General features: G+C 39.9%; 1 protein-coding gene across 9 annotated transcripts in view; it reads left to right on the top strand.

Moving 5' to 3' along the window:
- ARMC2 (armadillo repeat containing 2) overlaps positions 1-26566 on the top strand; it is a 98306-nt gene that overhangs the window by 12969 nt on the left and 58771 nt on the right. For 5 of the 9 annotated variants that reach the window (XM_061623552.1, XM_061623553.1, XM_061623551.1 and 2 more), the window contains exons 1-10: positions 721-834; positions 1987-2241; positions 2917-2989; positions 3700-3871; positions 5633-5843; positions 10754-10830; positions 12364-12450; positions 13708-13883; positions 17728-17830; positions 18912-19132. In XM_061623552.1, coding sequence (XP_061479536.1) covers positions 725-834; positions 1987-2241; positions 2917-2989; positions 3700-3871; positions 5633-5843; positions 10754-10830; positions 12364-12450; positions 13708-13883; positions 17728-17830; positions 18912-19132 — 1485 coding nt within the window. In that variant the 5' untranslated portion in view covers positions 721-724. Of the gene's footprint in view, positions 1-720; positions 835-1986; positions 2242-2916; positions 2990-3699; positions 3872-5632; positions 5844-10753; positions 10831-12363; positions 12451-13707; positions 13884-17727; positions 17831-18911; positions 19133-26566 lie in introns of those variants that run through there. The other 4 variants (XM_061623558.1, XM_061623560.1, XM_061623557.1 and 1 more) reach the window with 2 other exon arrangements.

Consider the following 26566-nt stretch of genomic DNA (forward strand, 5'->3'; position numbering starts at 1 on the left):
ATGAAAGACAGTATTTCACTGTAATGCTCTTTCTGGACAGTACTAACTGTGGGTGAGTTCCAGAACATATTATTTAAAGTAAAAGCGAAGAGGCCTGGCCACTGCTCTGGGTGAACAGAGCTTGCATCCTAGAATATACCCCAGAATCTTTGATGATACAGTATATAGATGCTCAGGTGGTTCCTCGGCATTCAGCTAAACATAGAAATAGTTCCCTCAAGATAGAAAGTTTTCAAACATCCCCCTTGGGGCATAGGTGCTGCAAATATTGCACAGATACTCTATTTATTATGTATTGCAGTACATTAATATAAGAAATCTTTTTAGTGATTGTAACTAAGGCTTCAATCCTAACCCCACTTACCTGGAAGTGAGCTCCATTGAATTCAATAGGACATACATCTGAATAGATATGATTAGAATTGAACTGCTAGGCTGCAATCCTATGCATGGTTATCTGGGAGTACTGTATGTCCCTTTGAGTATAATGGAACTTACTTCTGAGTTATTACTTTGTATTACATAGAGCATTTTGGAAACAGTTTTGCAGCAAAGGTGGCCTCTGGAAGGCTTATTAGAAACCACGTGTCACAGATGACAACAAATAATCAGCATAGTGATTCCTCTGGCTTGATCTTTAGGCATATCCAATGCATGCTCCCAACAGCATTTTTTACTCTCCCCCTTCCAGACAGAATCTATGTCCCTCCGCCCCCTTGATGCCATGTTGCAAGATGCTTCTGAAACTCTCTTGATTGAAATCAATTTCCTCTGCAGCATGAAGGGCTACTGTTTGAGAAATCCAAGCCCAGAGCCCCCTTGGGGAATACAGAGGTAGCTTCCTAGGTTCTTGACTACTGAGTACAATTGGAGACAGATAAGCTAGATCCTGCCCAGAGGTTTTGCTTAGAGCATGTTGTCAGCAATACGCTGGTGACACACAGCTCTGCTTCTCCTTTACAATGCAGGTGTGGCAATGAATGTGCTACATTGGGGTCTTGCCTTGGTAATGGACTGGATGAGAGCCAATAAACTGAAGCTTAATCCAGACAAGACTGAGGCACTATTAGTGGGTGGTTCTCTATACCGGATGGATTTATTTTATTTATTTTTATTTATTTGTGTCATTTATAAACCGCCCATAGCGAGTAGGATGGGTTGTGGCCTGCTCTGGATAGGGTTACACTCCCTCTGCAGGAGCAGGTATGTAGTCTGGGGATACTCCTGGATCAATTACTGTTGCTTGTGGCTGAAGTGGCCTTGATGGCATGGAGTGCCTTCCACCAGCTTTGACTGGTGGCCCAGCTGTGCCCATATCTGGACAGGGATAGCCTAACTTCTGTTGTCTATGCTCTGGTAACCTCTAGGTTAGACTACTTCAATGTGTTATACATGGGACTGCCTTTGAACATAGTTTGGAAACTTTAGCTAGTGCAGAATTCAGCGGCCAGATTGCTGACTAGGGTTGGTCGGTCCTCACGTATAACACCAATTTTGGCACAGATGCATTGGCTACTGTTTAGTTTCTGGGCTCAATTCAAAGTGCTATTTGACCTATAAAGCCTTATGCGGCTCAGAACCTCAGTATCTCAGGGACCGCCTGTACTGTGCGAAGGCTGTATGTAGTTAGAAGTTATCTGAAATACAGTAATTATTTGTTTATTATCGGTCTTGATACCTTAAGGGTACATGCACACTTGAGTGTCCTACTAATTGCTTTAAATGTAGCATGAAGTGACTCAAATATACCAATAATAGCAAGAACAAGGCAGCAGCGGAGAATCCTGCAATAGCATTTGTTGGCATACAGACTAGACTGACTGTGCTCGTCTGTGGTGCAGGCAGATGGCTGAACAATGTGAACTAATGACCAATGTGGTGGGAAACATAGGGATTAGATGTTCATCAGAGGGTGATCTGAACTTTGAAATTCTGACTTTGCAAATAAGTGTCAAGAAGTTTTATAATGGTGTCTCTTCTACACAGTGTGTGGAGCACTTACTCCAAACTCCTTTCTGTCAGAAAAATGCAGCCCTCAAAGAAGAAAAATGTAGAATATTCAGAAGCTTTCTGTAGGCCCTCAGCTGTCCAGAAGACCAGCGCTGAGATCATAAATGAAGCACGAACAGCACTAAGAACTTTAAGAACTCAAAGGCCATTTACACCAAGAGAAGAACAAAGGAAGCTTTTTGGATCTGCCTCTTCAAGAACCCCTGAAAATAGGCCACCTTCTGCTTTTAGGTATGGGGTTTTGGAGGGGAGGGATATGACCTTACATACCGTGTGTCTGTAGGGGATGGAATATGAGTGTTTGCCACCATTATTGGTTGAGGAGGATTAGAGAAATATAAAAATGTAGGTATAAAATTGTCCATCTCTTTCAGCACATGCTTCCTGCTGTACGGGTGTAACTGATGAAAAGTTAGGCTAGAAATAATTGAAATGTTTCTGACAACTTTTAAAAGGAAAAGAGGTGTTCATTGTCAACCCAAAACTGTTATTAGGTTTAATGTGTGGGAAGCTGAAGCACCTCTGAATTGCTGTCTGGATGTCTCATCTCCTGCTCTTGTTGATTTTGCGATTCACAAGGAAATTGCTTCTAGAGGAGGAATACTGTTGCTTTATGGACTGCCATTGTCGCTGTTCAGTAGCAGGGGTAGAGGGGACTCAGAGCAAGGCAGCATTTATTCTTGTTGCAGGATAGGCTCCATGGCATATATCTAGCCCCTTTGTTTTCTTTCTAACTTCTCTAACCTGTATTTTGCTTTGCGTTCAAAGAAAGAGATTTTGAGTCAAGCAATTGGGTAGAGATAGAATTTTCACTCCATTAATGTGCACATAGAAAGTACTTTGTGGGGAAAAACATATAAACAGTCTTCTGTGCATTTAATTAATACAGTCTGTTCCTCATTCCAGTCTCCATGCTTCCAGCTTTGAATCGGTTGAAGCAAGGCCTGTCTCTTGTGCGCGTCTCAGCCCACTGGAACATGTACGTATTGTCTTTTAGCAGAGATTTGAGTATCCTGTGCTCAGTCAAAATTCTACGCCCAAAAAGCTGCATTCTGCAAACTTAAGAAGATTGATACTTAAGGCCACCTTCATTCTCTGAAGATAACAGCTATCTCTCTGGCTCCTGACATCTCTGCAAGCATTTCCTACATAGCAGATCAGGAACTTGCTTTATAAAAAATGAGATTCCCACGAAGGTGAATTTGTGCCCACTACCACATTCTCTACTTTTTCTGCAGTGTTGTGGAAATGCAGCATATATCCAATCCTGTCCATTGGATTTAAAATTATGTAGGTGAATATTTAAGTGTTTATGGCTTGCTTATTTCCCCCCTATTTGCACTCTACAAATACCAGTTTTGGAAATGTGTATAAATAAATTTTGTAGGCATTTACTACAATAGTTTGAGCCCATAATATTCTTGAGAGTATCTGTCCCTATGTGAATTGACATATCTCTTAAGACCTCAGGTGCTGATCCTGTTCCAGGAGCGATGTATTTACTACAGTAGTATATGTGAAGAATGGTTTCACTTTAATGGAACTTCTTGCTCAGGGACAACCATTGTGAGAATAAATTTCTGAATAAATAGATTACACAAGGACCCAGAATGTTATAGAACCTCCCTCTTCTGATTCTGACAATGTATGAACTGGCTTTATGTTAAATTAGATCTTGTTTTGCAACAGAAGCCAAAGCTGCGATCATCACCCAGGAATAATGAAGAGCATCACATTTCCCCTCCTAAACCACCAGTGGATTCAGAGGAAGTTAGGAAAATCAGCAATGCTCGTGCACATTTGTTTAGAGCAGCATCATATGGAAATCTTCTCCCAGATAAAATGCTTCTTCCCAATGAGAGTAAGAATGTTCCCATGTAATCCTGTTTATCAGCCTTGTCAAAAAAACAGATTTTTAAAAAAAATTAAAGTCAGTCTAACTGAAGAATTGGATTTAATAGAACCGTAGAGCTGTGAAGCATCTCAAAGGTAATCGAGTCTAAGCCACTGCCGATGCAGAAAATCCACTACTATAGCATCCATAGATTTCAGTCAACAGTAAATTAGTTTGCAGTTCATTCCAAATAAAATGTGTTTATTTTTTCACACATTGGTTCGGATCCTAAAGGCCAAACTGCATATGACGCTAACATGATTAGAAACCATGTTTTTTTAAAATGAAATACCAGGTCAGTGATAGTCATTGACCTCACACCATGGGAGGGGAGATTTAAGCCTTTACAGCCACAATCTCATTAAAATTCATCTTTCCACATGCACAAATGTGTGGGCAATTAACACTAGGCGAAAACCTCCCATTGCTATGTTGGCATGTATATGTACATGTGTGACTCTTAATGAGATCATAGCTGGGGAGGAAAGGCTTAACCTTCCTCTCCCTGCTTGACTGTCCTTTTCCCCATCCCTTGCACCTCGAATTTAATTTTAACAAAAACCAATGACATGATTGCTGTTGTGTTCCTAGCCTGACATGTAGTTAGACCACAAATTCGCTTTCCATTCCTTCAAGCTTTAGAAGGAGCCTTTAAGAGGCTGCAGGAAGATGGGGAAATTGGCGAAAGTCAACTTCTCTCCCCACTTTTCCCCAGTGGGAGCAAACCCAAGATCCAAATGATTAAGGTGCATCAAAATCTGGAATAGTTTTTTTAAACGATCTCTATGTGAGTGGGGAGGGACTTAGGCTGTGGATACGCTAGTCGCCAAAGCAAAGCACTTCCATTAGCCACACCTGGAGGGGGAATGGGTTGATCTGTTGCAAAATCTCTTTGAAGCTGATTTTTTTTTAAAAAGCACTCGAGCTGCCCCCACCAGATTTTACAGTGAATAGGGGCAGGGTTTGACTAGCATTGTGTGCCCCTGTTTTCAGAACAGTGAGTGTGTTTCTACCCCTAGCTGAGTATATGAAGGAAAGGATTGTTTGGGGTGGTGGCAGGTAGTTTGATGGGATACAATATGAAGTGATAGAATTGACTTCACTTTCTCAATTTTTATACTATGTAAGATGGCAGAGGGAATAACTTCTCGTTCTGTCAAGGGGTGGGATCAGCTGGTAGATCCTGAACAAAGGCACATTCCCATCGCTAGGGCCTTTGGGGAGAAAGTTTGAATGAGAGTTGCTCTGAAATACTATTAAGAGTGTGGTTCTATTAAGAGTGTGTTTGATTTTACTGAGTGTCCTATTACAGGGTAGAAGGGCGGGATAGAAATATTTTAAATAAATAATAAAATAAATAAAACAATTTCATTCTTTTGGTTGGGTTCCTTTTTAGTGTTTAACCTGATTCCAGTGCTACAGAATACAAAACATTATTACACTTAGTTTAGAAACAGAAGTTTCTATACAGTTGAAAGTTAGAGCCCTTATGAATAAAGATTTTTTTAGGAGTTCATGCCTCTGCAGAAAAACTTTGATGCAAAGAAGATTAGCCTGCATCAGTTTCTTTTATATAGATTTCTCCTTTTTAGTTGATGCCAGCTACCAAGGACAGTTATTACAATGTGAAGAATAATATTACAAAAGAATATGTCATTTTAAGGATTTCTTTCTGTGTGTTTACTTTGTAAGAACATTTTAATCAAGAGTCACGCTTTGCTAATACAGGTAAGATGCTGAATTTTGAAGACCATGCTACTATGTATGATGTTTCAGGAAGTAGTGATGAAAGTTGTTCACAAAACCTGAATGTCCAGATGACCATTAAGGATGAGTGTCTTCCACTAACATATAAAGAGCATCAAAATAAGATAGTAGGGGAAGAAGTATGTTCACAAATGATAGATGTGTCATCTCCATCTCAATGCAACAGTGAAAGGTCAGTATTTTCTTTATCTTTATCATCTTCAGGTATTTTCACACATGACATTTAAGAGCAGGAGGGGCTGGTGTGGTGGGGAAGTGCCACAGAGCCACTCTCCTGACAGTGGTGTCATTGCTGCTTACTGGGATGTTGCAGGGGCACAGGATGGCAGCTAGGTTGGGGCTGTGGGGATGCACCAGGTGAAGTGCTGGGTTGGCTCCACCGGTGCACCCACACAGCTCTGACCTCACTACCCTGCCCTAACTCTGTATTGTCCCAGTAAGTGACGATGGCACCACTGTCATGAGGGTGGCTCCATGGCACCATCCAACTACACTGTTGCTGCTGCTGAAGAGCACGTTTAGGTCACTTGTGATACTGGTTTCACACGTGTCAGTGTTGAAGATGGTGTAGAATGCAGTACAGTTGTGCATTCTGCTCAGTGTCAGTTTACTTGTAAAGAAATGAGCCTTTCATGTAGAATTGGCAGTAAAGCATTTGAATTTACTTTTTATAAGTACCAGCTTGGATACCTATATGGAAATTTGGATGGCATATATTGATCAGTATGTGCAGACTAAAATGGATGTATTGACACTTATTGTATCATTAATGCAACTACTGGGTTTTTTCCTCTCCCCTTCTCTCTCTTTTTTCTTTAATAATTTGTATTAAAAAGCAATATTTTTAAAAAATAATCAATGCATGCCATTATTATAGAAAATAAATTTTATGGGTTGTTGTTATTTTATGGAATTTTATAAAGACTTACGTCTAAATTCAGTAACATTAGTGTATGTAACTTGTATATTCAAAGCCGTGATCACTTCCCACACTGTGTGTGAACTATATAAAATAATAATCACATACACATATCGGTAGTGTGCGAAATCACACAGTGCTGTCCTATTGACTCCCGATAGAGCCTCTTAAAATATCTAATTGCTATCTCTAAATTTGCAGACTGAAAATGTGAATCTTGTATTGAATTAACAGCCTGTATAAGGCTAACAACCCCTGTCCTCCAATAACCCATCAAACTCCTTTTTGATAGTAATTTGGCACTGCTAGGAGGATAAAGACGTTGTAGACCGTTTGGATACAGTGTAAAGTACTGTTTGCCACTGTTCCGCTTCTTATCGTGTGCTTTTTAGCTTTATCTGCTGGTGCAGCAGGGAAAGCTGGCTCCTAACCTATCATTGGGTCATGTAGTTTGCCTTTTGCACTGCTGTTACGAATCGTAGTGCCTAAACCCTATGCTTTCCTGCTGCTGTAAATTGTAAAATGTTGAAAAATTGATGACACCTGTTTGCAAAATTAAGGAATACTTCATATCCCCCTTTCTTTGACAATAGTAAATTACTACCCCTCCCCTTTATAGATCTCTATGGATCTAAATTTACTGGGCAGAGGGTTAAAACTGTCACTCTTGTCCTTATCCAGGCTATTTTCTACATTAGTTCAAGGCTCTTGTACCTCTTCCTCATCAAAGATCAAAGGTATATTTGTCTGGCTTGCCTGTAGGAATATTATTTTATTTAACAATAATGGCAGCTGATGACCCTTCAATGTAAAGAGAATTAAGTGGATCAGGTGCTGTTACTGGATGCAGACTTCCTGCTGCATTTGATGAAACATTGACTCTGAGCCCTAGTTAGAAAATGGTGATGAAAAACACAGGCCTTTTTCACTGGCAATTTTTTTTATGTCCCTGGCCCTATTAACATGAGTGAGATGATCATTTTTCTCCATTCATGTAGGTGTCATTGGTACTAAATTCTCTAATGGTGATCAGCCCATAGTTCCACTTTTCTTGCTATCCAGTTCATCTGCTCTGCTTAAGATTTATCAGGACTGTATACATACAATTACTTGTTGCTACAGAAGGATCTGCCGGTTCTAAGAAGCCAAGAGTAAAAATGTCTGATTTGTACCCAGAGCTTTCTACTCCACCATATGATTGCTTGATTGTGCCAGCTGTTGGTAAACTATCACTTTTCTAAAGTAAGATGGAATTAATGTTTTAGTACATGGGTTTATTACAGTGTATTTCATAGGAATATTATCAGTGGAATTTTCTTTAATTTTGAGACTCAGAAAATAATTTGATAACCAATTCTACCAATTTAGCAACATTATAGAATGAAACTATTGGAAAATAGCATCTGTCCTGGACTTAATCCAAGTCTGCACATTCTACAGTATATTGGAAAGAGCAAATAAAGAGATTGCAAGGCAATGAGGAATGGATGCAGAGTGGGATGCTAAACATAGGGCATTTGAATTTAATAGGAAATGCGGGGAGGGGAAGATGGTGGAAGTAGGAAGATACAAAGGAAATAAATATACTCATTTTTCATATGAAACTGATTTATGTCTCTTCATACCAAACTTTTCTTGTATAACCAATTCCATAGGCTTTGAAAATGTATTGAGCTTTCCTAAAATTGCTTTAATTCTGCTCATTTTGTACAGCAGCAGGACTGGAAATTAGTTTTGGTACCCAAATGAATACTTGCTTGCAAAAGGTTTGCATCTCCTGTTCTTCATAATTGATGAGCACATATCTCACACAAAGTGATAATTGTTAAATCTGCAAGTACGCTTAAGTAATCGGTAGCTTACTCTGCATAATTACTGTTGCACTTCAATTTATTTCAATTTATTTATTTTAGTTCTACACCTAGGAAAAAGAAACCAAATGCACAGTTATAAGTTGGAGGATACTTGGTTCAGCAATACTACATGCAAGAAGGATCTTACATTGTTGTTGATCACAAGCTGAGTATCAGCCAACAGTGTGATGTGGCTGCAAAAAGGGCAAATGCTATTTTAGGCTGCATCAGCAGAAGCATAGTTTCAAGTTGCGTGAAGTACTAGTTCCACTCTATTCGGCACTGGTTAGGCCTCATCTTGAGTGCTACGTCCAGTTCTGGATACTGCACTTTAAGAATGATGCAGACAAACTGGGACAGGTCCAGAGGAGGGCAACAAGGATGATCAGGGGTCTGGAAACAAAGCCCTGTGAGGGGAGATTGAAAGAACTGGGCATGTTTAGCCATGAGAAGAGAAGACTGAGGGGAGATATGATAGCACTCTTCAAGTATTTGAAAGGTTGCCACACAGAGGAGGGCCAGGATCTCTTCTTGATCATCCCAGAGTGCAGGATATAGATTAATGGCGACCAAGAGGTCTTCTGAATCTTTAAAAGTTGTGCAGGGGGAAGGGAGAATTCCACCTTGTGGTTTTTCCCATTACAGGGTTGCAAGAACACCTGCACTTGGCTGACTTTCTCTTCTCCTAAAGATACAGGATCAGTCTCAGGCCATGAACCTGGCAATCGTAACTGTATGCCACCTTTAGGGCAAAGCCTTCTCAAGGTGGCTTACAAAAGAGAATTACATCTCTCTTTTTCTATGTGTGTATTTGTGTGTATAAAATGGAATGGTATAATTACTCCTCAAAATTAAAAGAATTGGTCTTATCCCACAAACCTCTGCAGGTGTGCGTTTAAGGAAGATAGAAATTGATGGATGCATGTTCTATGGAAATCTGTTGACTGGGCTCGGAAATGGGAATTTATAAAATCTTGCAGATTTCACAGATGGTTGCTTTGTTCATTGCAAAGGGCATTAGAAATGATAGCTATTGTTTCCAAGCAAACATTTTTTAAAAAAAATATTTTACTACCTGATTTATTGTCTGTTGAAAGTATGAAATGTAATACCTTTTTTGAAAATCAGATGTTAATATATACACTTTGTATTAGCACTGATTTCTCTAAGAAAGTACTATTTGTAGAATTTAAGACTAGCATCTAGGATTAGTTCATTATTTCTTGGAAACAATGCCCTGTGTCCTCTCAGTCTCCATTGAGAACAGAACAGAAGCTTGTCAGAATTTTATGTTCAATAATGGCGCCCTCTTGTGGCCTGTATGTTTCATTGCAGAATGCTTAGATTGCGTTGTAAGATATTGTACAGTACGAAGTTCTGCTTAAGTTCAACTTGTGAAGAAACATATAAACTTATTAAATGGTGTATTAAATTGACAATCTCATTTATGACATAAGTAAACACAAGCAATACTGGTAATAATCAGTGACGGAGAGATACAAGAGGAGAAAAATAGTATTTTGGCTTTTGTTTCTCCTGCCATTCCTCCTTGGTTGAAATTTATATAATATGATAATAGGCCTTTTGCCATATCCCTTAGCTGGCATTGGTGACTGGCTTTCAAGACTGGGGCAAGATAACATAAATAAACCCATAATTTCTTTTGCTTAGCTGAGGCTGCAGAGAACAGACAAATTCATGCTCTGTCTCTAAGATTCCCAAACTGGTTGTGGTAAATTAATTTAGACTGAGAAGAAACAGGTGGTTTGGCCACCTACTCTCTCTTCGTGTCAGCACTTGACAGACTCTGCCAAGAGCAGCCTTACAGAATACTGATAATCTGATTGTGAGCTGTGGTGGTTGGCAGTACTGAGTACATCCAGTCAGATCATAAGGTTTTGTTGGGTTAGGGGAAGCCCAGCTGTCTAATCTATCAGACAGTTAGCATTTCTGTGCTAGTTTTAAATGTTTTTAGATGTTCTTTAATTGTTTTTAAATGTTTTAAATATGTTTTTATTTTATTTTAAATTGTATTGTTTTAGCATTTTGATGTTTGGGCTCTTTTGGGAGGAAGGACAGGATAGATTTTTTTTAAAAAATGGGTTGCTGAGAAAATCCCAAAGTCTGAGGCTCAGATGTGTTTGCTAGGGATATTGTTTGGTAAAGTTCTACCAGTGCTAAGATGAGCTTTCTGCTTACCAAAAATTCTTCCTAGTTGTCTGCATGGAAGTCTGAGGGTGCTATTGTAAACATGGTTATGATTTCCTGCAGTTTTCTATGTGTTAATTTTTCCTGCCTTTTTTTTTTTAGTGACAAGGTTAATGGGCAGAAAAGTCCTTTACCATGTGTAGACAACATTGAATGGACTAAGTCTGCAGCTAAGTCAGGTATATCATATAGTATTGGTTGAGTATAGATTTTTAATGTTTTTACTGGTTTTCTTTCTTGTACACTGCTGGATTTCAGCTTCAAATTTAGAAAACCATCAGTGGTATCCATAGCTGTAAGTTTCTGGATTTTTTCATTATGCCATTTTTGTTTTGATAGCAGTGAGACATGTAATTTCCTAATCTGATTTTTCAGTATTTTTCTCCCAGAAATACTCATGGCTAATATTTGTTACAAATGCAATACTGTAGTCCTAAGCATGGTTACCTGGAAATAATTCCTATTTGGGTTTATTTCCAAGTAAACATGGGTAAGAAGGATCCTGCTATTGGCCACATACTGAAATGCTGAGTAATTCTGAAAGTTACACCATGTCAGCTGTTACTTCATGTCAATTGACTGAACAGACATGATGTTCTGTTTTAATTTTTTTTTAAACCAAAGGTATATTGTATGACTGAACTTCGATGTAGCCCTTAGATTTGTTTTACTTTTATAATAACTTTTGAATGTTCCCTTGTGAATAAAAACTGGGCTAGAAGTGACCTGCCCAATACTCTGATTTGCTAAGCCAGCATATTGGAAGCAGCCCATTACAAACGTTATTAGAATGGGGTATTCAGCAGCTGCAACAATGCATCATCACTAATATGCTAGCAGTGAAGGGATGTTATTGCATAACAGACAACATTAATCTCTGTTTTGAATTACGATATAAATTGCCGAAGTTACATTCTCACATAGTACAGGTTAACATAGTCAAGATATTTTACAGTGTTAAGAACTTGGCCATTTTATATTTTCCTCTGTATTGCTAAGAGATAATCAATAAATGGTTTCCTCTGTGAATATCACATATTAAAGCATGATCACACTGTAATATAAAATGTGGACTTCCACCCAGCTCTAAACTGATACTTTGCTATTTTTCAGAGTATTTTTGCTGTAAGGAGAGGGCGATAGAGATGAATGAAATTGGTTCTGTCAGCAGAGAGCCCTGTGTACGCACAACCCTGGTCCAGCAGAGCCCACCCCTTGTGCAATACCTTAGCACTTTTTGTACTTTCAGCACCTGATTCAGAAGAATTATTTTTGTGTAACAAAAAAAGTTAACCCACTATAGTGATGCACTCATATGTAAAATTGAGTGTACTTGTACTTTTAGTGTACTTTTAGCTTCTGTAAGCCTCTTTTATTGACATATTAAGAAGAGCAACCAATAAATGGAGGCTGATGTCATTTTTGTGACCACCTATGATTATGACTGATAAACCACTGAGACAGCAAAATGTGTTCAACTTGTCAGTTTTTGTTATTTTAAGTTTCCTGATAACCAAACATTGAGATAAGTGAAAATGTAACCCTAAATAATTTTTTTACCAGTTAGGCAGATAATTGAATGTACAATATGTTACAATTTTGCCCATGTACATATTTTAAAGTATTAAAATGACAGAAGTTTCAAATCAGTTTTGCCTGTGTTCTGTAAGTTTTAATGCACAGTCATTTAAAAATATGTTTGCAAATTTCAGAAAATAACTTTGAAGCAAATGAGACAGAAGAGGAAGAAAACTACTGGAATACGAAAATTTTACCAATTCTACATGAGTTAGAGACTGGTACGTAATGCTTTTTGATAAAACTTGTTGTGACTTTCACAAAATAGATTTTCCAAGACTTATTTCCAATAATTGATTATTCCTTTTAATGTTTTTGCATTAGAAATATAAGCAAACGTTCTGTCAGTTCAAGAATTTCTCCATATGCAATGGAACATTCTTCCCCCTTCCCCCCCGCATGCCCCCTAAATCTGTTCTAGGGGTTGTCCCAATCCTCTGGAGCAGATTTGGGAAGGGTGCGCAAGTCCTGTTGCACAAGCAAAAATCCTTGCGTTGACGGGACATGACAGTTGAATATTGCCTCAAATGATCCCACTTCTGGTTTGAGGGGACGATCCACTTCCACTTTCTAGCAGTATGGTCAGGTTTGCCATTTCAGATTTGGCGTGTGGTGAGGAAAGTTTCTCAGCAAGGTTTTAAAAAAGCCCTCATATATGCAGCTAAAATTAATTTTCAAAAAAGTAGTGAATGCTAATTGCATATGTGATTTCTATTTTTATACCTCATAAAACATGAGCCAGTGATTCTCCTCCCTCCCTTTTTTTAAAAACAAAGAGGCTACAGAATAGTAGTGGAAGAAGGGTGCTTTTCAGCCCCCTGGCAGTTATGCTACGGAGTGCCGCAGGGCTCTGTTTTATCCCTAGTGCTATTTAATATTTGTATGAAGCCATTGGGAGTGGTCATCAGTGAATCATCATTACTTGGAGATCACTATTAATGGGGCTTCTCAAGACCCGCCCAAAAGCTGATAGTTGGAGTTAGCACAGCTTTGTGTGCGGTACTTCGCAAGACCCAAGGATCAACTGATTGTTGGGTCTTAGAGAGCACCTGGCATAGGGCTTCACAAGAGCTGAAGTGCTTTGCACAGAGCTTTGCAGTCACTACTAATCAGATGATCAGCAGTGCTTGCATACCCCCTTTCTGCTGACCCAGGTTTTTACTTGCACCACATCTGATGTCATATATGACATCAAGGTGTAGGGCAGGTGAGCATGGTTTGGCTGAAATGGCCTCGCAGACCAAATGGAGAGGTCTGGTAGGCCTAATTAGGCCTGTGGGCTGGAGGTTCCCCACCACTGACCTAAAGGTTTGTGGTTTAGACCACAGCCTTTCGAATCATTGTGCTTGATACAAGATATACTTTTTATATCTCGGTAAGAGTTTTTCTTTGGGGCAATTTCTGTTTTGGTTTTTTCACAGTGGCTTTGAAAAATACTTAATAATTAATTTTGCTTTCATCTCTTCCACATCAAATAGATGACAATGTCGAAAGCCTTTGCCATGCCTGTACTGTTCTCTATCGGACCTTGGAGGAAGGAAATATGCTTGACAAGCGATTTAAAAGGCGATCTTTGTTTTTGAAGACTTTATACAAATTAGTTGACATTGCTTCAGATCCACTTGGCCTGAAACTAGCAAAGATTATTCTGGGTGTAAGTTGAACTGTGTGGTGATTATGGTGCAGTGTGATGGATTACGTATCCTTTATAAGGTTGCCAGGTCCATGGCCTGAGACTGATCCTGTATCTTTAGGAGAAGAGAAAGTCAGCCAAGTGCATGTGTTCTTGCAACTCTGTAATGGGAAAAACCACAAAGTGGAATTCTCCCTTCCCCCTCCACAACTTTTAAAGATACAGAAGACCTCTTGGACTTGGCTGACTTTCTCTTCTCCTAAAGATACAGGATCAGTCTCAGGCCAAGAACCTGGCAACCCTAATCCTTTAAGCTTGTGTGAAATTGCACGTTGAATCCTAAGAATTAAGCAACACTACTACTTTTTAAAAATGGAGATCATGCAAAGTAAAACAAAGTTCAACAATACTGGATGAGCATAGTTTTATAACAAGTGTGAAACACAAATTCTGTGTGTATGCGATTTTTAATAACTGCCCTATTAAATTAGACAAAATCTGTTCTGTCACTGAAAAATTTTATGTATCCCACTGTGAATCTTATGTCTTACATCGTTAACAAATGTTACAGAATCTTCCTATTAAGCTTCCTCATAAAATGTAACCCACAATTTTAAAAAGCCATAGAAGAACACTGTAATTAAAAAATGAAAGGATCTGGGGGGAAATCCAACAATTTTATAGCATTAAAAATTGTACTGTATGCAGAGATAAGAAATTCTTTAAGAACTAACATTGACTAGAAACTTTATTAATGATTTAGTGAAATTTATTTTTAAAATGTGTACTTAAATAGAGGTTAGGCAGTGTTAGGTTCAGTACTGTGTTATACTGTATTTTGTGGATGCAGCACATTGAGAACTTGCACAGCCCTCTTTGAAATGAACAGAATGTAACCAAGAGTGCAGATATCACATACTTTTCATACTTCGCTTCATTTTAGTGTTGTTGGTGTAGGAGAACCTCCTGATAGATATGTCCTCAGTGTAACCTGGGACAGTTTTCTATGTATCTTAGTGTAATGGCTCTTGTTTCACACTGACAACATCAAAAAAATCAAAGACAAGAAACATGTTTGCTTATTCTGCTCTGGATCCTTGCCCCTCTTGGCTGGTAAAAGCTAGCAGGGATGGAACAGCCGGCTGGGCCAGGGAAGTGATAAATGCCTCTTTACGAGAGGGAGTGGTCCCCAGCTGCCTGAAAGAGGCGGCTGTTAGACCACTTCTAAAGAAGTCTTCCTTGGACCCAGAAAACCTAAATAACTATAGGCCGGTAGCGAATGTTCCATTCCTGGGCAAGGTCTTAGAGCGGGTGGTTGCTAACCAGCTCCAGACACTCTTGGATGAAACTGATTATCTAGATCCATTTCAATCCAGTTTCAGGCCCAGTTTTGGTACTGAGACAGCCTTGGTCGCCTTGTATGATGACCTGTGTCGGGAGAGGGATGAGGGGAGTGTAACCCTGTTGATTCTCCTTGATCTCTCAGCTGCTTTTGATACCATCGACCATGGTATCCTTCTGGAGCGACTTATCGAGTTGGGAGTTGGAGGCACTGCGTGGCAGTGGTTCCGCTCCTACTTGGTAGGTTGGCTCCAGAAGGTAGTGCTTGGGGAGCATTGCTCGACACCCTGGGTTCTCCAGTATGGGGTCCCTCAGGAGTCAGTTCTGTCCCCCATGCTCTTTAATATCTATATGAATCCGCTGGGGGCGGTCATCAGGAGTTTTGGAGTGCGTAGTCATCAGTATGCTGATGACACGCAGCTCTACTTCTCCTTTTCATCTTCTTCAGGTGAGGCTGTCAATGTACTGAACCGTTGCCTGGCCGCAATAATGGACTGGATGAGAGCTAATAAATTGAAGCTCAATCCAGACAAGACTGAGATGCTGTTAGTGAGCGGTTTCTCTGATCAGATGGTGGATATTCAACCTGTTCTGGACGGGGTTACACTCCCCCTGAAGGAGCAGGTTCGTAGTCTGGGAGTTCTTCTAGATCCTTCATTGTCACTTGAGGCCCAGGTAGCCTCGGTGGCACGAAGTGCGTTCTGTCAACTTCGGTTGGTAGCTCAGCTACGTCCCTATCTGGACAGCGACGACCTTGCTTCAGTTATCCATGCTCTGGTAACCTCAAGATTGGACTACTGCAATGCGCTTTACGTGGGGCTACCTTTGAAGACGGTTCGGAAACTGCAGCTCGTGCAAAACGCTGCGGCCCGATTGTTGACTAGGACCAAACGATCCGAACATATAACACCTGTTCTGGCCCGTTTGCACTGGCTGCCTATATGTTTCCGGGCCAGATTCAAAGTGTTGGTTTTGACCTATAAAGCCTTACACGGCGCGGGCCCGCAATACCTGATGGAACGCCTCTCCCGATATGAAACTACCTGTACACTGCGTGCAACATCGAAGGCCCTCCTCCGGGTACCGACTCATAAAGAGGCCCGGAGGATGACGACAAGATCTAGGGCCTTCTCAGTGGTGGCCCCCGAACTATGGAATAGTTCTGTTGACGAGGTGCGCCTGGCGCCAACTTTGCTCTCTTTTCGGCACCAGGTTAAAACGTACCTCTTTTCCCAGGCATTTTAATATTTTAATATTTTAATATTCTTAGTATATTTATTACATCTTAGTATACTAGAACAATTATGTAATATGTTTTTAGTCTTTGGAATTTTGTTATGTGTGTGGTATTGATATGTGATTTTATTATATTGTATTTTAAATTTATGCTGTTCACCGCCCAGAGAGCCGTTGGCTGTGGGCGGTATAGAAATTGAATAAAATAATAAAATAATAATAATAATATTTTTAGTTTTCACACTCAATATTATTTTAAATACAATTTAAATAAGTGTAATTGGTGCTCAGCAATGGACCTTTTGACCATTATGACATGAAGTCCTAATTTTTAGATTTTAACCTGTATTTGTAAAGAGACCTTCATTCCTTTAAAAATAAACCTTGAAATCCTGGGTGCTGTACAGATAGAGTTAGGTACATCTGTAGAAATCACTGTGACTTAAGCATGTGAATATAATCATAAAACTCCTTTTAGTTGTCTTTCGGTTTCTATGTTTTTAATACATACTGCCAGTGAAAGGTAAAAATATGTTTTGTAGAAATAAAGTTGGATTTATTGATATTCTAAAAGAGAACTACAGGATGTTCAGAATTACTTGAAGTCCCATTGAAATCAATGGGAGAATGAAGGTCACACTTAAATCTCTCCTACTGAAAACAGTGGAATCTAGAAATGGCGTAACTTTTTATTACCCTTTATTTTGTGCTATGCATTGGTGTATTTTGTGTTTAGAATTTATGCATGCTTCCTATCTCTTCTTGCTAATGACAAACACATAAGTGTGTGTGCGTATAGAGAAGAAACAGTCATATCACTTTTGCCCAGAAAGTCTAGAGCACAGGGGAAAGGAGATTCTTAGAATTCTGTGATTAATGATACCAGAGGGCCAGTTTGGATGTAACAATCACAGCTTCCTAAACTATAGTTTAAGAATTCAATAACAAGCATTGAGTCCCCATGTTCCTCCCTCACTCTCCTCCTGCATTGCTTTTGGCACCATGATCCTGGTCTGTTTAAAACAGAATTCACCATTATGTATATGTAGAACTGTACATATAGAAACTCCATGTGATTCATATCCCAGTTGTTAGAGTCCTCTGTTACATTTTACCACCCCCAGATCGTATGCACCAGTTCAACCAAGAAAACAAAAACGATAAAGTAATAGCTGTGGAGTCTCATGAATTTGATTATCTGATCTTGAATAACTAGCTGAAGGATTATAGTACAGTCTAATGATTTCACTATCTTTGCTTTATTCTGTTTTCCCACCCTTCTTTGTAGCTGAAAGTAAGTGGAAAGAATCTGCTTAATGTCTGCAAACTAGTATTTAAAATAAGCAGAAATGAAAAGAATGATTCTATCATTCAAAATGACCAAATATTGGGTAAGTATCTTATATATTCTACTATGGCTAGTAACCATTTATTTTTTGTAATTTAGAAAAGAAAATAGACTGCTAATTTGTGGAGGAATTGCGGCAGTCTAGAAATGAAGTATGAATGCAACCATGATTTTCAGACTGTATTTTGATATTAAGTTGCTTTTCCCTCTCCCTTCCCTTTATAACATCCTGAGCATAAACCCCCTGAATTTCCTCAAACAATGTATATCAAGGTACAGCTCTGCAGCATTCAGTATCTAGATATGTCTTTGATGCTTCTGGGATGGAAGAAAGGTCCTTTAATTTTTTAATTTTAACTCCAATAAGCTACAGTTGAGCAACAGAAAAAAAATGAGCTATATATGTATTTATCTATTTTATCTTGAAGCTAGTGAGTTTCTTTGATCCTAGAAAGTAATTAGCAACACAGATAGATGATGACTCCTCAGTTACTTGAAGTCTTGCATATGTACACTTTAAAAATGTTTCCTTAAAAAGCCACCTGTATTCATGCTAAGGAAGTAAAACAGACCCTTGTTAATTCTAAAAACTACAGCCTGTTGGGTGGCATCCAGTGCTGCATTCATGCAAGGATGCTTACATAAAGGAAATTCCCACCCTTTCTTCTCCACAGCAGCCTGGCTTTTTCTCCTACCCCCATTGAAAAGATTCTCCTGAGAGTCAGGACACCCTTAGGAAAGGTTTGGGCTTGGGCTTGTACAGCTGCAGTAAAAATAGGAAATTGGGCATAATTTGGTGATGGTAGCTTGTGTGAATTGGCACTCTGATCGCCCAAGCTCTCTCCAGCCAATTCCCTTGATATTCAGGCACACTGCTGCCCCTCGCCCCATGCCCAATGCTTTCTCTGAAGGTTCCCCAATGGCAGGGGGTACAGGGGCTATCATGGAAAGGAGGAAGTGGGGATTCCTCTTGTGCAAGTGTCCTGAATTGGATACCACCTGTTATATTTAAGGTCTCTTGATCACTTCACATTAAATGGCAATAAGCATTGTTTTCTGGTGCTGTGAATGGAAATAGCACCAGACAGAAACATTCACACCTGTGTCCCTAATTTTCTCAATAGATTCTCTGCTAGAAATTCTGAGAGTTGAAGACTTGCAAGCAAACACTGAGGCCTTTCTCTATTGCATGGGTGCTATGAAATTCATTTCTGGAAATGCAAGGCTCATTAATGAGATGGTCAACAAGGGAACTGTTGAAATACTGCTGCAATTAATGAAGGAGATCAATGAAATTAATGACAATGATGCTCGATTTTCCAGTTCAGGACACCTCTTGGTTCCGGTCAGAGTTAAATTTTATTTCAACAAGATAAGATTCAGTGCTAGTCTGAGGTTTGCTAAAGTAATTCTAAATATATTTATATGCCTTGATTATTTGCAGTTATAATTTAGTTGTATAAAATATAAAACGAGAAGGAGAAAACAGGTACGTATATACAACAGTTGGAGCTTCACAACATTGTCAAGTTATTGTAAAAATGAGAATATAGGAGAAAACAAAAACAAAAAATAACCAAATATAACAATTTGTATATCCCTATATGAGAGTATCACAATTATCCTTTTAAAACACTTTTTTGACTTTACTCCTTCAATAATTTAATTTCTGCTGTTTATCAACTATTAATACAAAACATCCACTGTGCTTTATTTAGAGACTCATTATATCAAAAGAAAAGAATTACTGATCATTGCTATTTGTTTATCTTTTCGCACTTGTTTAAATTAATTCAAATCTTGTTTAAACCAGGTGCGAATAAACCTCTCACTAGCTCATGTTGCCCAGATTAATTTCTTTGAAGTTGCCATATCCTATAATTTAACGTACTAATCTCTGAATCTTGGTTTGATTTCCATTAATTTGCATATGTAATTCTAGGTATGAATAATAGAATCTAGGTATGAATCATAGGTTTTATGATTACATGAAAAGAAGTGTCATTTAATCTTTAGTTACCTGTTTGTTCTCTTAACAAAGCAAATCTTTGGTGGAATGGTGGGAATACAGATTTTGCAGACAAATAATTAAATGCTAAAACCCAGTGTCGGGGACGGGATTAAAAGTATGCTCCTGCTCTGGTCTGTACTCAGATGTGCCCTACACACAATTAACATGTGTACAGGGCTACTGTTCCTTCAAATTAAGTTTAATTGGATTGTACTTTGTACACACAACTGCTTAGTTTACAGATGCATGAAAAAAGGTATTCTACCAAACAACATATTCTACTAAGGTTTGTTCTTGGCTACAGCTCATAATTAGTGAGGCGAGAGCTTAACTGCAATCACAGACCTGGACAGAATAGCTCAGCATGGCAGGGGAGTAAAAAGGATTGGGGAGGAACAATGTGGTTGTGAGCCTCTCCTGGTAAGCTATAGTTTGGCTTATGATGTCATTTGAGCCAGGCCATTGTTTTTGATGTGTAGAATGATAAATGTAGGTGGCTTCATTCTGCTTTTGTTTATTTATTTATACAAATATGTATATACAGTACCGCTATTTCATTAAAAACATCAAAGCAGTTTACAATACATTAAAAACAACCATAGAATAAAAACATTAAAGGTACAATAAAAAAGGTCAACTCTTACGAAAAAAGCATCTTAATTGCCTCCATAAGCCTGGTGGAAAAGAAAGGTTTTCAGCAGGTGCTTGAAAGTTAAAACAGAAAGTGCCTGCTGAATCTCTATTGGCAGAGCATTCCAAAGAACTGGGCCAGTGACACTGAAGGCTTGATTGAAATGAAATGTTAAATGAGCCTCGCCAACTTGGGGACAACCAAACCTGCTCCTGCAGATGATTTCAGTGATTGAGTTGGAATATAAGGGTTTAGGTGGTCCTTAAGATACCCTGCTTGTTCAGGGCTTTGTAAATTAATACAAGGACCTTGAACCTGGCTCGGTAGTGGATGGGCAGTCAGTGGCTACTTGTGCATTAAAACATCAGACATAATTTATATATTTAACTATTTCTGTTAGGGTGCATCCAGATGGCTGCATCCCCCAACAACAGGAAATTGTGTGTGTTGAGTACCTCACTGAAGAGATACCTGCTTGTTTTGGTGTTACCATTGCAGGTTTTACACTAGTTGTTCCATCTGCACTGCTCCTGGTACTCTGTTGGAACTAGTAGCAGTGAGCATGAGAATCGGTACAGTCACCATATGGATTGCAAGTGTCAGCCATGCTGATTTAATGTGTGTCCATTGGAAAGCATGGGCAGCTGAAAACAAAATAGAAAAGTCAAGGCAAACCAGTGTGTGGCCTCCAGAGAGCCACAAGTAGGTACTTGTATTCTACAGAGTACCAATTTTCACAAATATATACACACATACATGATCTTATGATGTGAGATTGTATGTATTTAAGCTGGATTTGGAAATGGCTGCAGGGTCACTATAGGAAAATAGTGGTACTTCAGCAAGCGAAGGCAAAAAGCAGAAGTGACTTGTGACTAGTTTCTGTGCTTTTGACAACTTGGGAAAAAAGCACTAAAGGAATAGAATCAAATGTCTTTCCACCATATTCTATTATTTAAGAGGCAAAAGCAAGCTAGCAGAGAGGCAATTTTCAGAGGAGATTAGAAAAGGGATAGAGAATCAGTGAAGCAAAGAGATGCAAGATGGATGTCCTGTATAGCAGCAGTAGTGGATGAGAAAGCTCTTGTGCCAATAGGGATGATGATGGAACATGGAAATTGGTGCTTGATTATTGCCAAGAGTGGTGGGAACAGAGATAACTTTGTAAAGGCCATTTATATAAATCTAGTGGTGAAAAACGGCAGGAATCATTCGTTATATTCTCATCAAAGAAATATTTTTGTTGTGCTTTGTAAAAAGTTTGACATTTGGAGTAAATTTAAGGTTGGATTAACCAACATTATGGTTAGTATTGTGGTCAGTGATCTATAGAGTTAAAGAGGAGATAAAAATCCAAGGGAATAATACTGATGATATAACTGACAACCTAGTAGAACTAGAGATAGTACAGAAAAGAACAACTAAAATTATCAAACATTGGAGCATGATCTCCCTGTGGAAAGGCAAAAGTTTATTATTATTATTATTATTTTAGAAAAGATGACAAAATGAAGGCATGAGAGAGGACAATAACATTATGGATAGTATGGAGAAAGTGGATATAGACAGATTTTATCAGTTTCTCATCATGTTGGGGCCATGTAGCGAAATTGATTGCTTGTATGTTCAGAACAGTCAAAAGGAAGTATGTCTCTTCACACAGCACATCATTAGTGTATAGGAGCCTTTCCCAACCAGTGTGCCTCCAGATGTTGCTAGACTATAATTCCCATCTTTCCTGACCATTGGCAATGCTGGCTGAGGCTGATGGGAGTTGTGGTCCAACAACATCTGGAGGCACACTGGTTGGGAAAGGTGGTGTATAGAACTGCTAGAATTATTATTAGCTATGACTGTCTCCTTCCTTGGAATCTATATGTTCAGAGAAGTATACCTCTGAATGCTAGACATTGGAAGAGTTGTTGACTTCATAGTCTGCTTGTGAGCTTCCTGGAAAACAGAAAGGCTGTAGGCAGTTTCCAGAGCATTAGTCAAGCATCATAGTGATCACACCATCAGTTGTACAAGTGTCATGACCCTTAAGCATAGACATACAGAGTCTCTCTCTCTCTCTCTCTCTCTCTGTGTGTGTGTGTGTGTGTGTGTGTGTGCGCGCGTGCGTGTGCGTGTGTGTGTGTGTGAGAGAGAGAGAGACAGAAAGAAACAGACAGAGAGAGACAGATAGACAGACAGAGGTTTGGGTATTTTATATGTATCTGGAAAAGACTGGATTTTTCATGTACTGAATTTTTTATGACTACTAAATGTATGTTTCAAACAATAGAAACTCTGCTCTGACAGTGTGGCCTATCTTTGATAGATTTATTGTCTGCCTTTTTATTCAGGTTCTCATATTGAAATGCCCAGGGTAATTAGAAGGTGTTATATATCTAGAGATAGCTGGTATAGCACAGTGGGAAGGAGAGCCTGGCTGGGAGTCCAGAGTCTGTGAGTTCAAATCCCCGCTCGTGTCTCCTGGGTGTAAAAGGCCAGCTAAAGATCACCCCCACAGTGAGTGGCTCAGGGGTTACGTGCCCTGCCACCTGTGGAGCCGTGGGCAAGCTGCATAGTCCCAAGGAGCCCAGTTGCCCCCCAGCTGGCAGTTGCGGACAAGGAAGGGGCTGGCTTGTGCAGCTGTGGCAAGCTGAGCAGGCCCTAGCCAGCTGGGGAGGACTAGCCTCAGAGGGAGGCAGTGGTAAATCCCCTCTGAATACCACTTACCATGAAAACCCTATTCATAAGGTAGCCATAAATCGGGATCGACTTGAAGGCAGTCCATTTCCATTTTTCATATATCTAGAGATTAGGGAAAATGAATCTTTTGGTGTCTTACTAGATAAACTGTAGCATGTACAAATTCAGGCCTCAGATTTACTCTATGAAAAGCTAAGGAATTTCCTCCTACATTTGGTTAATAAGTGATCTCAATCTGAAAGTTGCAAATATATCAATTTTAAAAGAAATAATTATGGCCAGTCCATATAATGATAGCCTCAGTAGCTTTAATATTGTTATCTCAAAACATGTTTAACTGCGATCTACAAAATAAATAATTGGAAACTCCTACTCTGTTTTTGGTAAGGAAACAATAGTACATTTTCTATTGTATAGCTATTGACTCCTAAAAAAATGGATGCAGCAAAAAAATTAAGATTACTTATTTATGTATTTATTACATTTATATTCTGCCCTCCCAGATGAGTTGATTTTTAAAAACATTATGGGTTGCATCCGCACTGCTGTCCTTCACGTGCAAGAGGCATGCTTTCGCAACAGAACTTCCCCCTCTTCTCCTCTGCCATGCAGCCCTCTGCCCTCTCTGTTGTGTGCCCTGGTCCTCCCTGCTGTGTGGTCCTGTGTCAGGGAAATCTGGTGTTGAGGAAAATCTGCTGAGATCATAGCAAGCATGCTCGCTTCACACAAGAGCAAGCATACGAACTTTTGAAAAATCTGGTAAGAAATCCAAAGGAAGCAGAATTTTCACTCATCCCTAATGCCAAGTTGATTTCAAATAAGATGTCCCTCATCCACAGTTTGATTGTGGATGAGGAGGCCAATCTGCTATATATTACTTAGGCCTGGGTGAGTGAGCAGGGTGGGGTTGGTCTTACTCAGCTGTGCTCACCTGGTACTCAGTGCAGCATTAGATCAGGCTTATTTATTTATTAGATTTATATCCTGCCCTTCCTCCCATTAGGCTTGAGGGTCAGGGAGCAATTGCTGTAGTCTACAGGAATTCCATCTGTCTCTCCAGGATTCCTGTACGCTTGAAAGGGGATCTAGCGTGTCTGTACCTATCACAATGGGTACAGATTAGGGATTCTGCTGGTTAACCACCCACCTTGCTGGCCAGGAGTCTCCCTATCTGAGCTGATAGAGGTGGTCTCAAAGGTGGTTTTGAAGACTCCCAGACTGCTGTTTCTGGGGACTTCAAAATCCATGCTGAGGCCACTAATTCTGGGCCGGGTTAGGATTTCATGGCAGCCATGACAATCATGGGGCTGTCCCAATGTGTCATCAGTTCAGTGCATGTGGCAGGCCACACTCTGGATCTAGTTTTCTCTACCTAGCAGGAAGAGGATGATCTGAGAGTGGGATATATTAACATCAGTCCCTTGTCGTGGTTGGATCAACCATTGTGATTTAGGCTTTCAGCAGCTTTTCTCCTCTGCAGAGGCAAGGGACCCATTAGGATGGTCCACCCTCAGAGGCTGATAGATCCAGTTGGTTTCCAGATGGCTCTGGGAGATTTTCCAGCTAATATGACCTGGTACTCCTGTTGAAGCCTTGAGTGATGTGTGGAATATATGGATAGCCCAGGCCATTGACTCAATCATCCCTGAGCACCCACTTGATAGAGCCTGGCTGAGGGCAATGAAACAAGTTAGGAAACAGCTTGAACCGAAGTGGAGGAAAACTGCAGATAAATGCAACTAGTGAGTGTTCATTGTCGAGGTTACTCAGTGGCACTGTAGGTTGTGAAGAAGGCAAATTTTAATCCTCACTGTGCCATCCAGCAGAGCTTTTCTGAGCAGTGTGGGGCCTTTATAGTCTGGCCTGAAGGAAGTGGTAGAACTGATGGTGGCTCACTGTGACCTGTTTGCAAAACATTTTCAGGATAAATGTTTTTGCATCTACCAGGACCTGACTCCAGCATTATAGCAGATGAATCTCAAGAGGCGTCCAGAGCACTGTCTTGTCATCTCATGTTAGATGAGTTTCAGTTAGTAAGACTCAAGGATGATGCAGTCAAGATGCTTGTATCGGTTCGGGCAACTACTTGTGCTCTTGGCCCTTGCCCCTCATGGCTGATAAAAACTACCAAGGAACGGTGAGCTGGCTGGGCCAGAGAAATTGTTAATGCCTTCTTGAGAGAGTGGGTGGTCCTCAACTGCCTAAAGGAGGTGGTGGTAAGACCACTCCTTAAGAACCCCCCTCCCCAGATTCAGAAAATCTAAATAATTATCAGCTGGTCACTAATGTTCCATCCTTGAGTGCAATATTGCAGGCCAGATCCAGGTTGTCTTGGATGACACTGATTTTCCAGATTCATTTTAATCAGGGTTTAGGTCTGCTTTTGGCATGGATATTGCCTTGGTTGCCCTGTATGATTAACTTTGTTGGGAGAGAGATGGGGAATGTCTCTGTTGATCCTCCTTGATCTCTTAGTGGCTTTCAGTACCATTGACTATGGTGTTTTTCTGGACTGGCTGTCTGAGTTGGGAGTTGGCGACACTGCTTTGCTGTCCTACTTGGATCCAAGTCCTACTTGGATGGCTGACTTCAGAGGGTAGTGTGTGGGGAGTCTTATTTGGCCCAGTGAAGTCTTCAGAGTGGGGTGTTGCAGGGTTCAAATTTATCCCCCATGCTGTTTAATATCTACATGAAATTGCTGAGTGGGGACATCTGAAGTTTTGGGGGAGGTTGTCTGCAATATACTGATGACGCACAGTTCTGTTTCTCTTTTAAAACTGCAGGTATAGCAGTCAATGTAATAATGTTTTTAACCCTTTTTAAAAGTTTTTTTAAAATGTTTTTAATGCTGTTTCATTTTAATGTATTTTAAGATCTGTTTTTATGATGTTTTAAAGTGTTTTAATGCTTTGTTTGCCGCCCTGGGCTCCTGCTGGGAGGAAGGGTGGGATACAAATTAAATAAATAAATGTGCTAGACTGATGTTTGGCCTCAGCAATGGACTGGATGAGAGCCAATAAACTGAAGCTTAATCCAGATAAGGCTGAGGCACTGTTAGTGGGTGGTTCCCTAGATTGGATGAGTGGGATGTGGCCTGCTCTGGATGGAGTTACACTCCCTCTGAAGGAGCAGGAGCATATCTTGGGGGTTCTTCTAGACCTATGACTGTTGCTTGACAGTCAGGTGGTTTTGGTGGTGCAAAGTGCCTGCCGTCAGCTCTAGCCTAGGCATACCCCTATCTGGACAGGGATAGCCTAACTTCTGTTGTCTGTGCTGTGGTAACCTCTAGGATAGTTTACTGAAATGCCCTATTTGTGAAAACAGTTCAGGTACTGCAGCTGGTGCAGAATTCAGTGGGCAGGTTGCTGACTGGGGCAAGATGGTTTGAACACATAATACCAGTTCTGGCATGACTGCATTGTCTACCAATTAGTTTCCGGCCC

This window comes from Rhineura floridana, chromosome 4, assembly GCF_030035675.1.
Source record: "Rhineura floridana isolate rRhiFlo1 chromosome 4, rRhiFlo1.hap2, whole genome shotgun sequence".
NCBI lineage: Eukaryota > Metazoa > Chordata > Lepidosauria > Squamata > Rhineuridae > Rhineura > Rhineura floridana.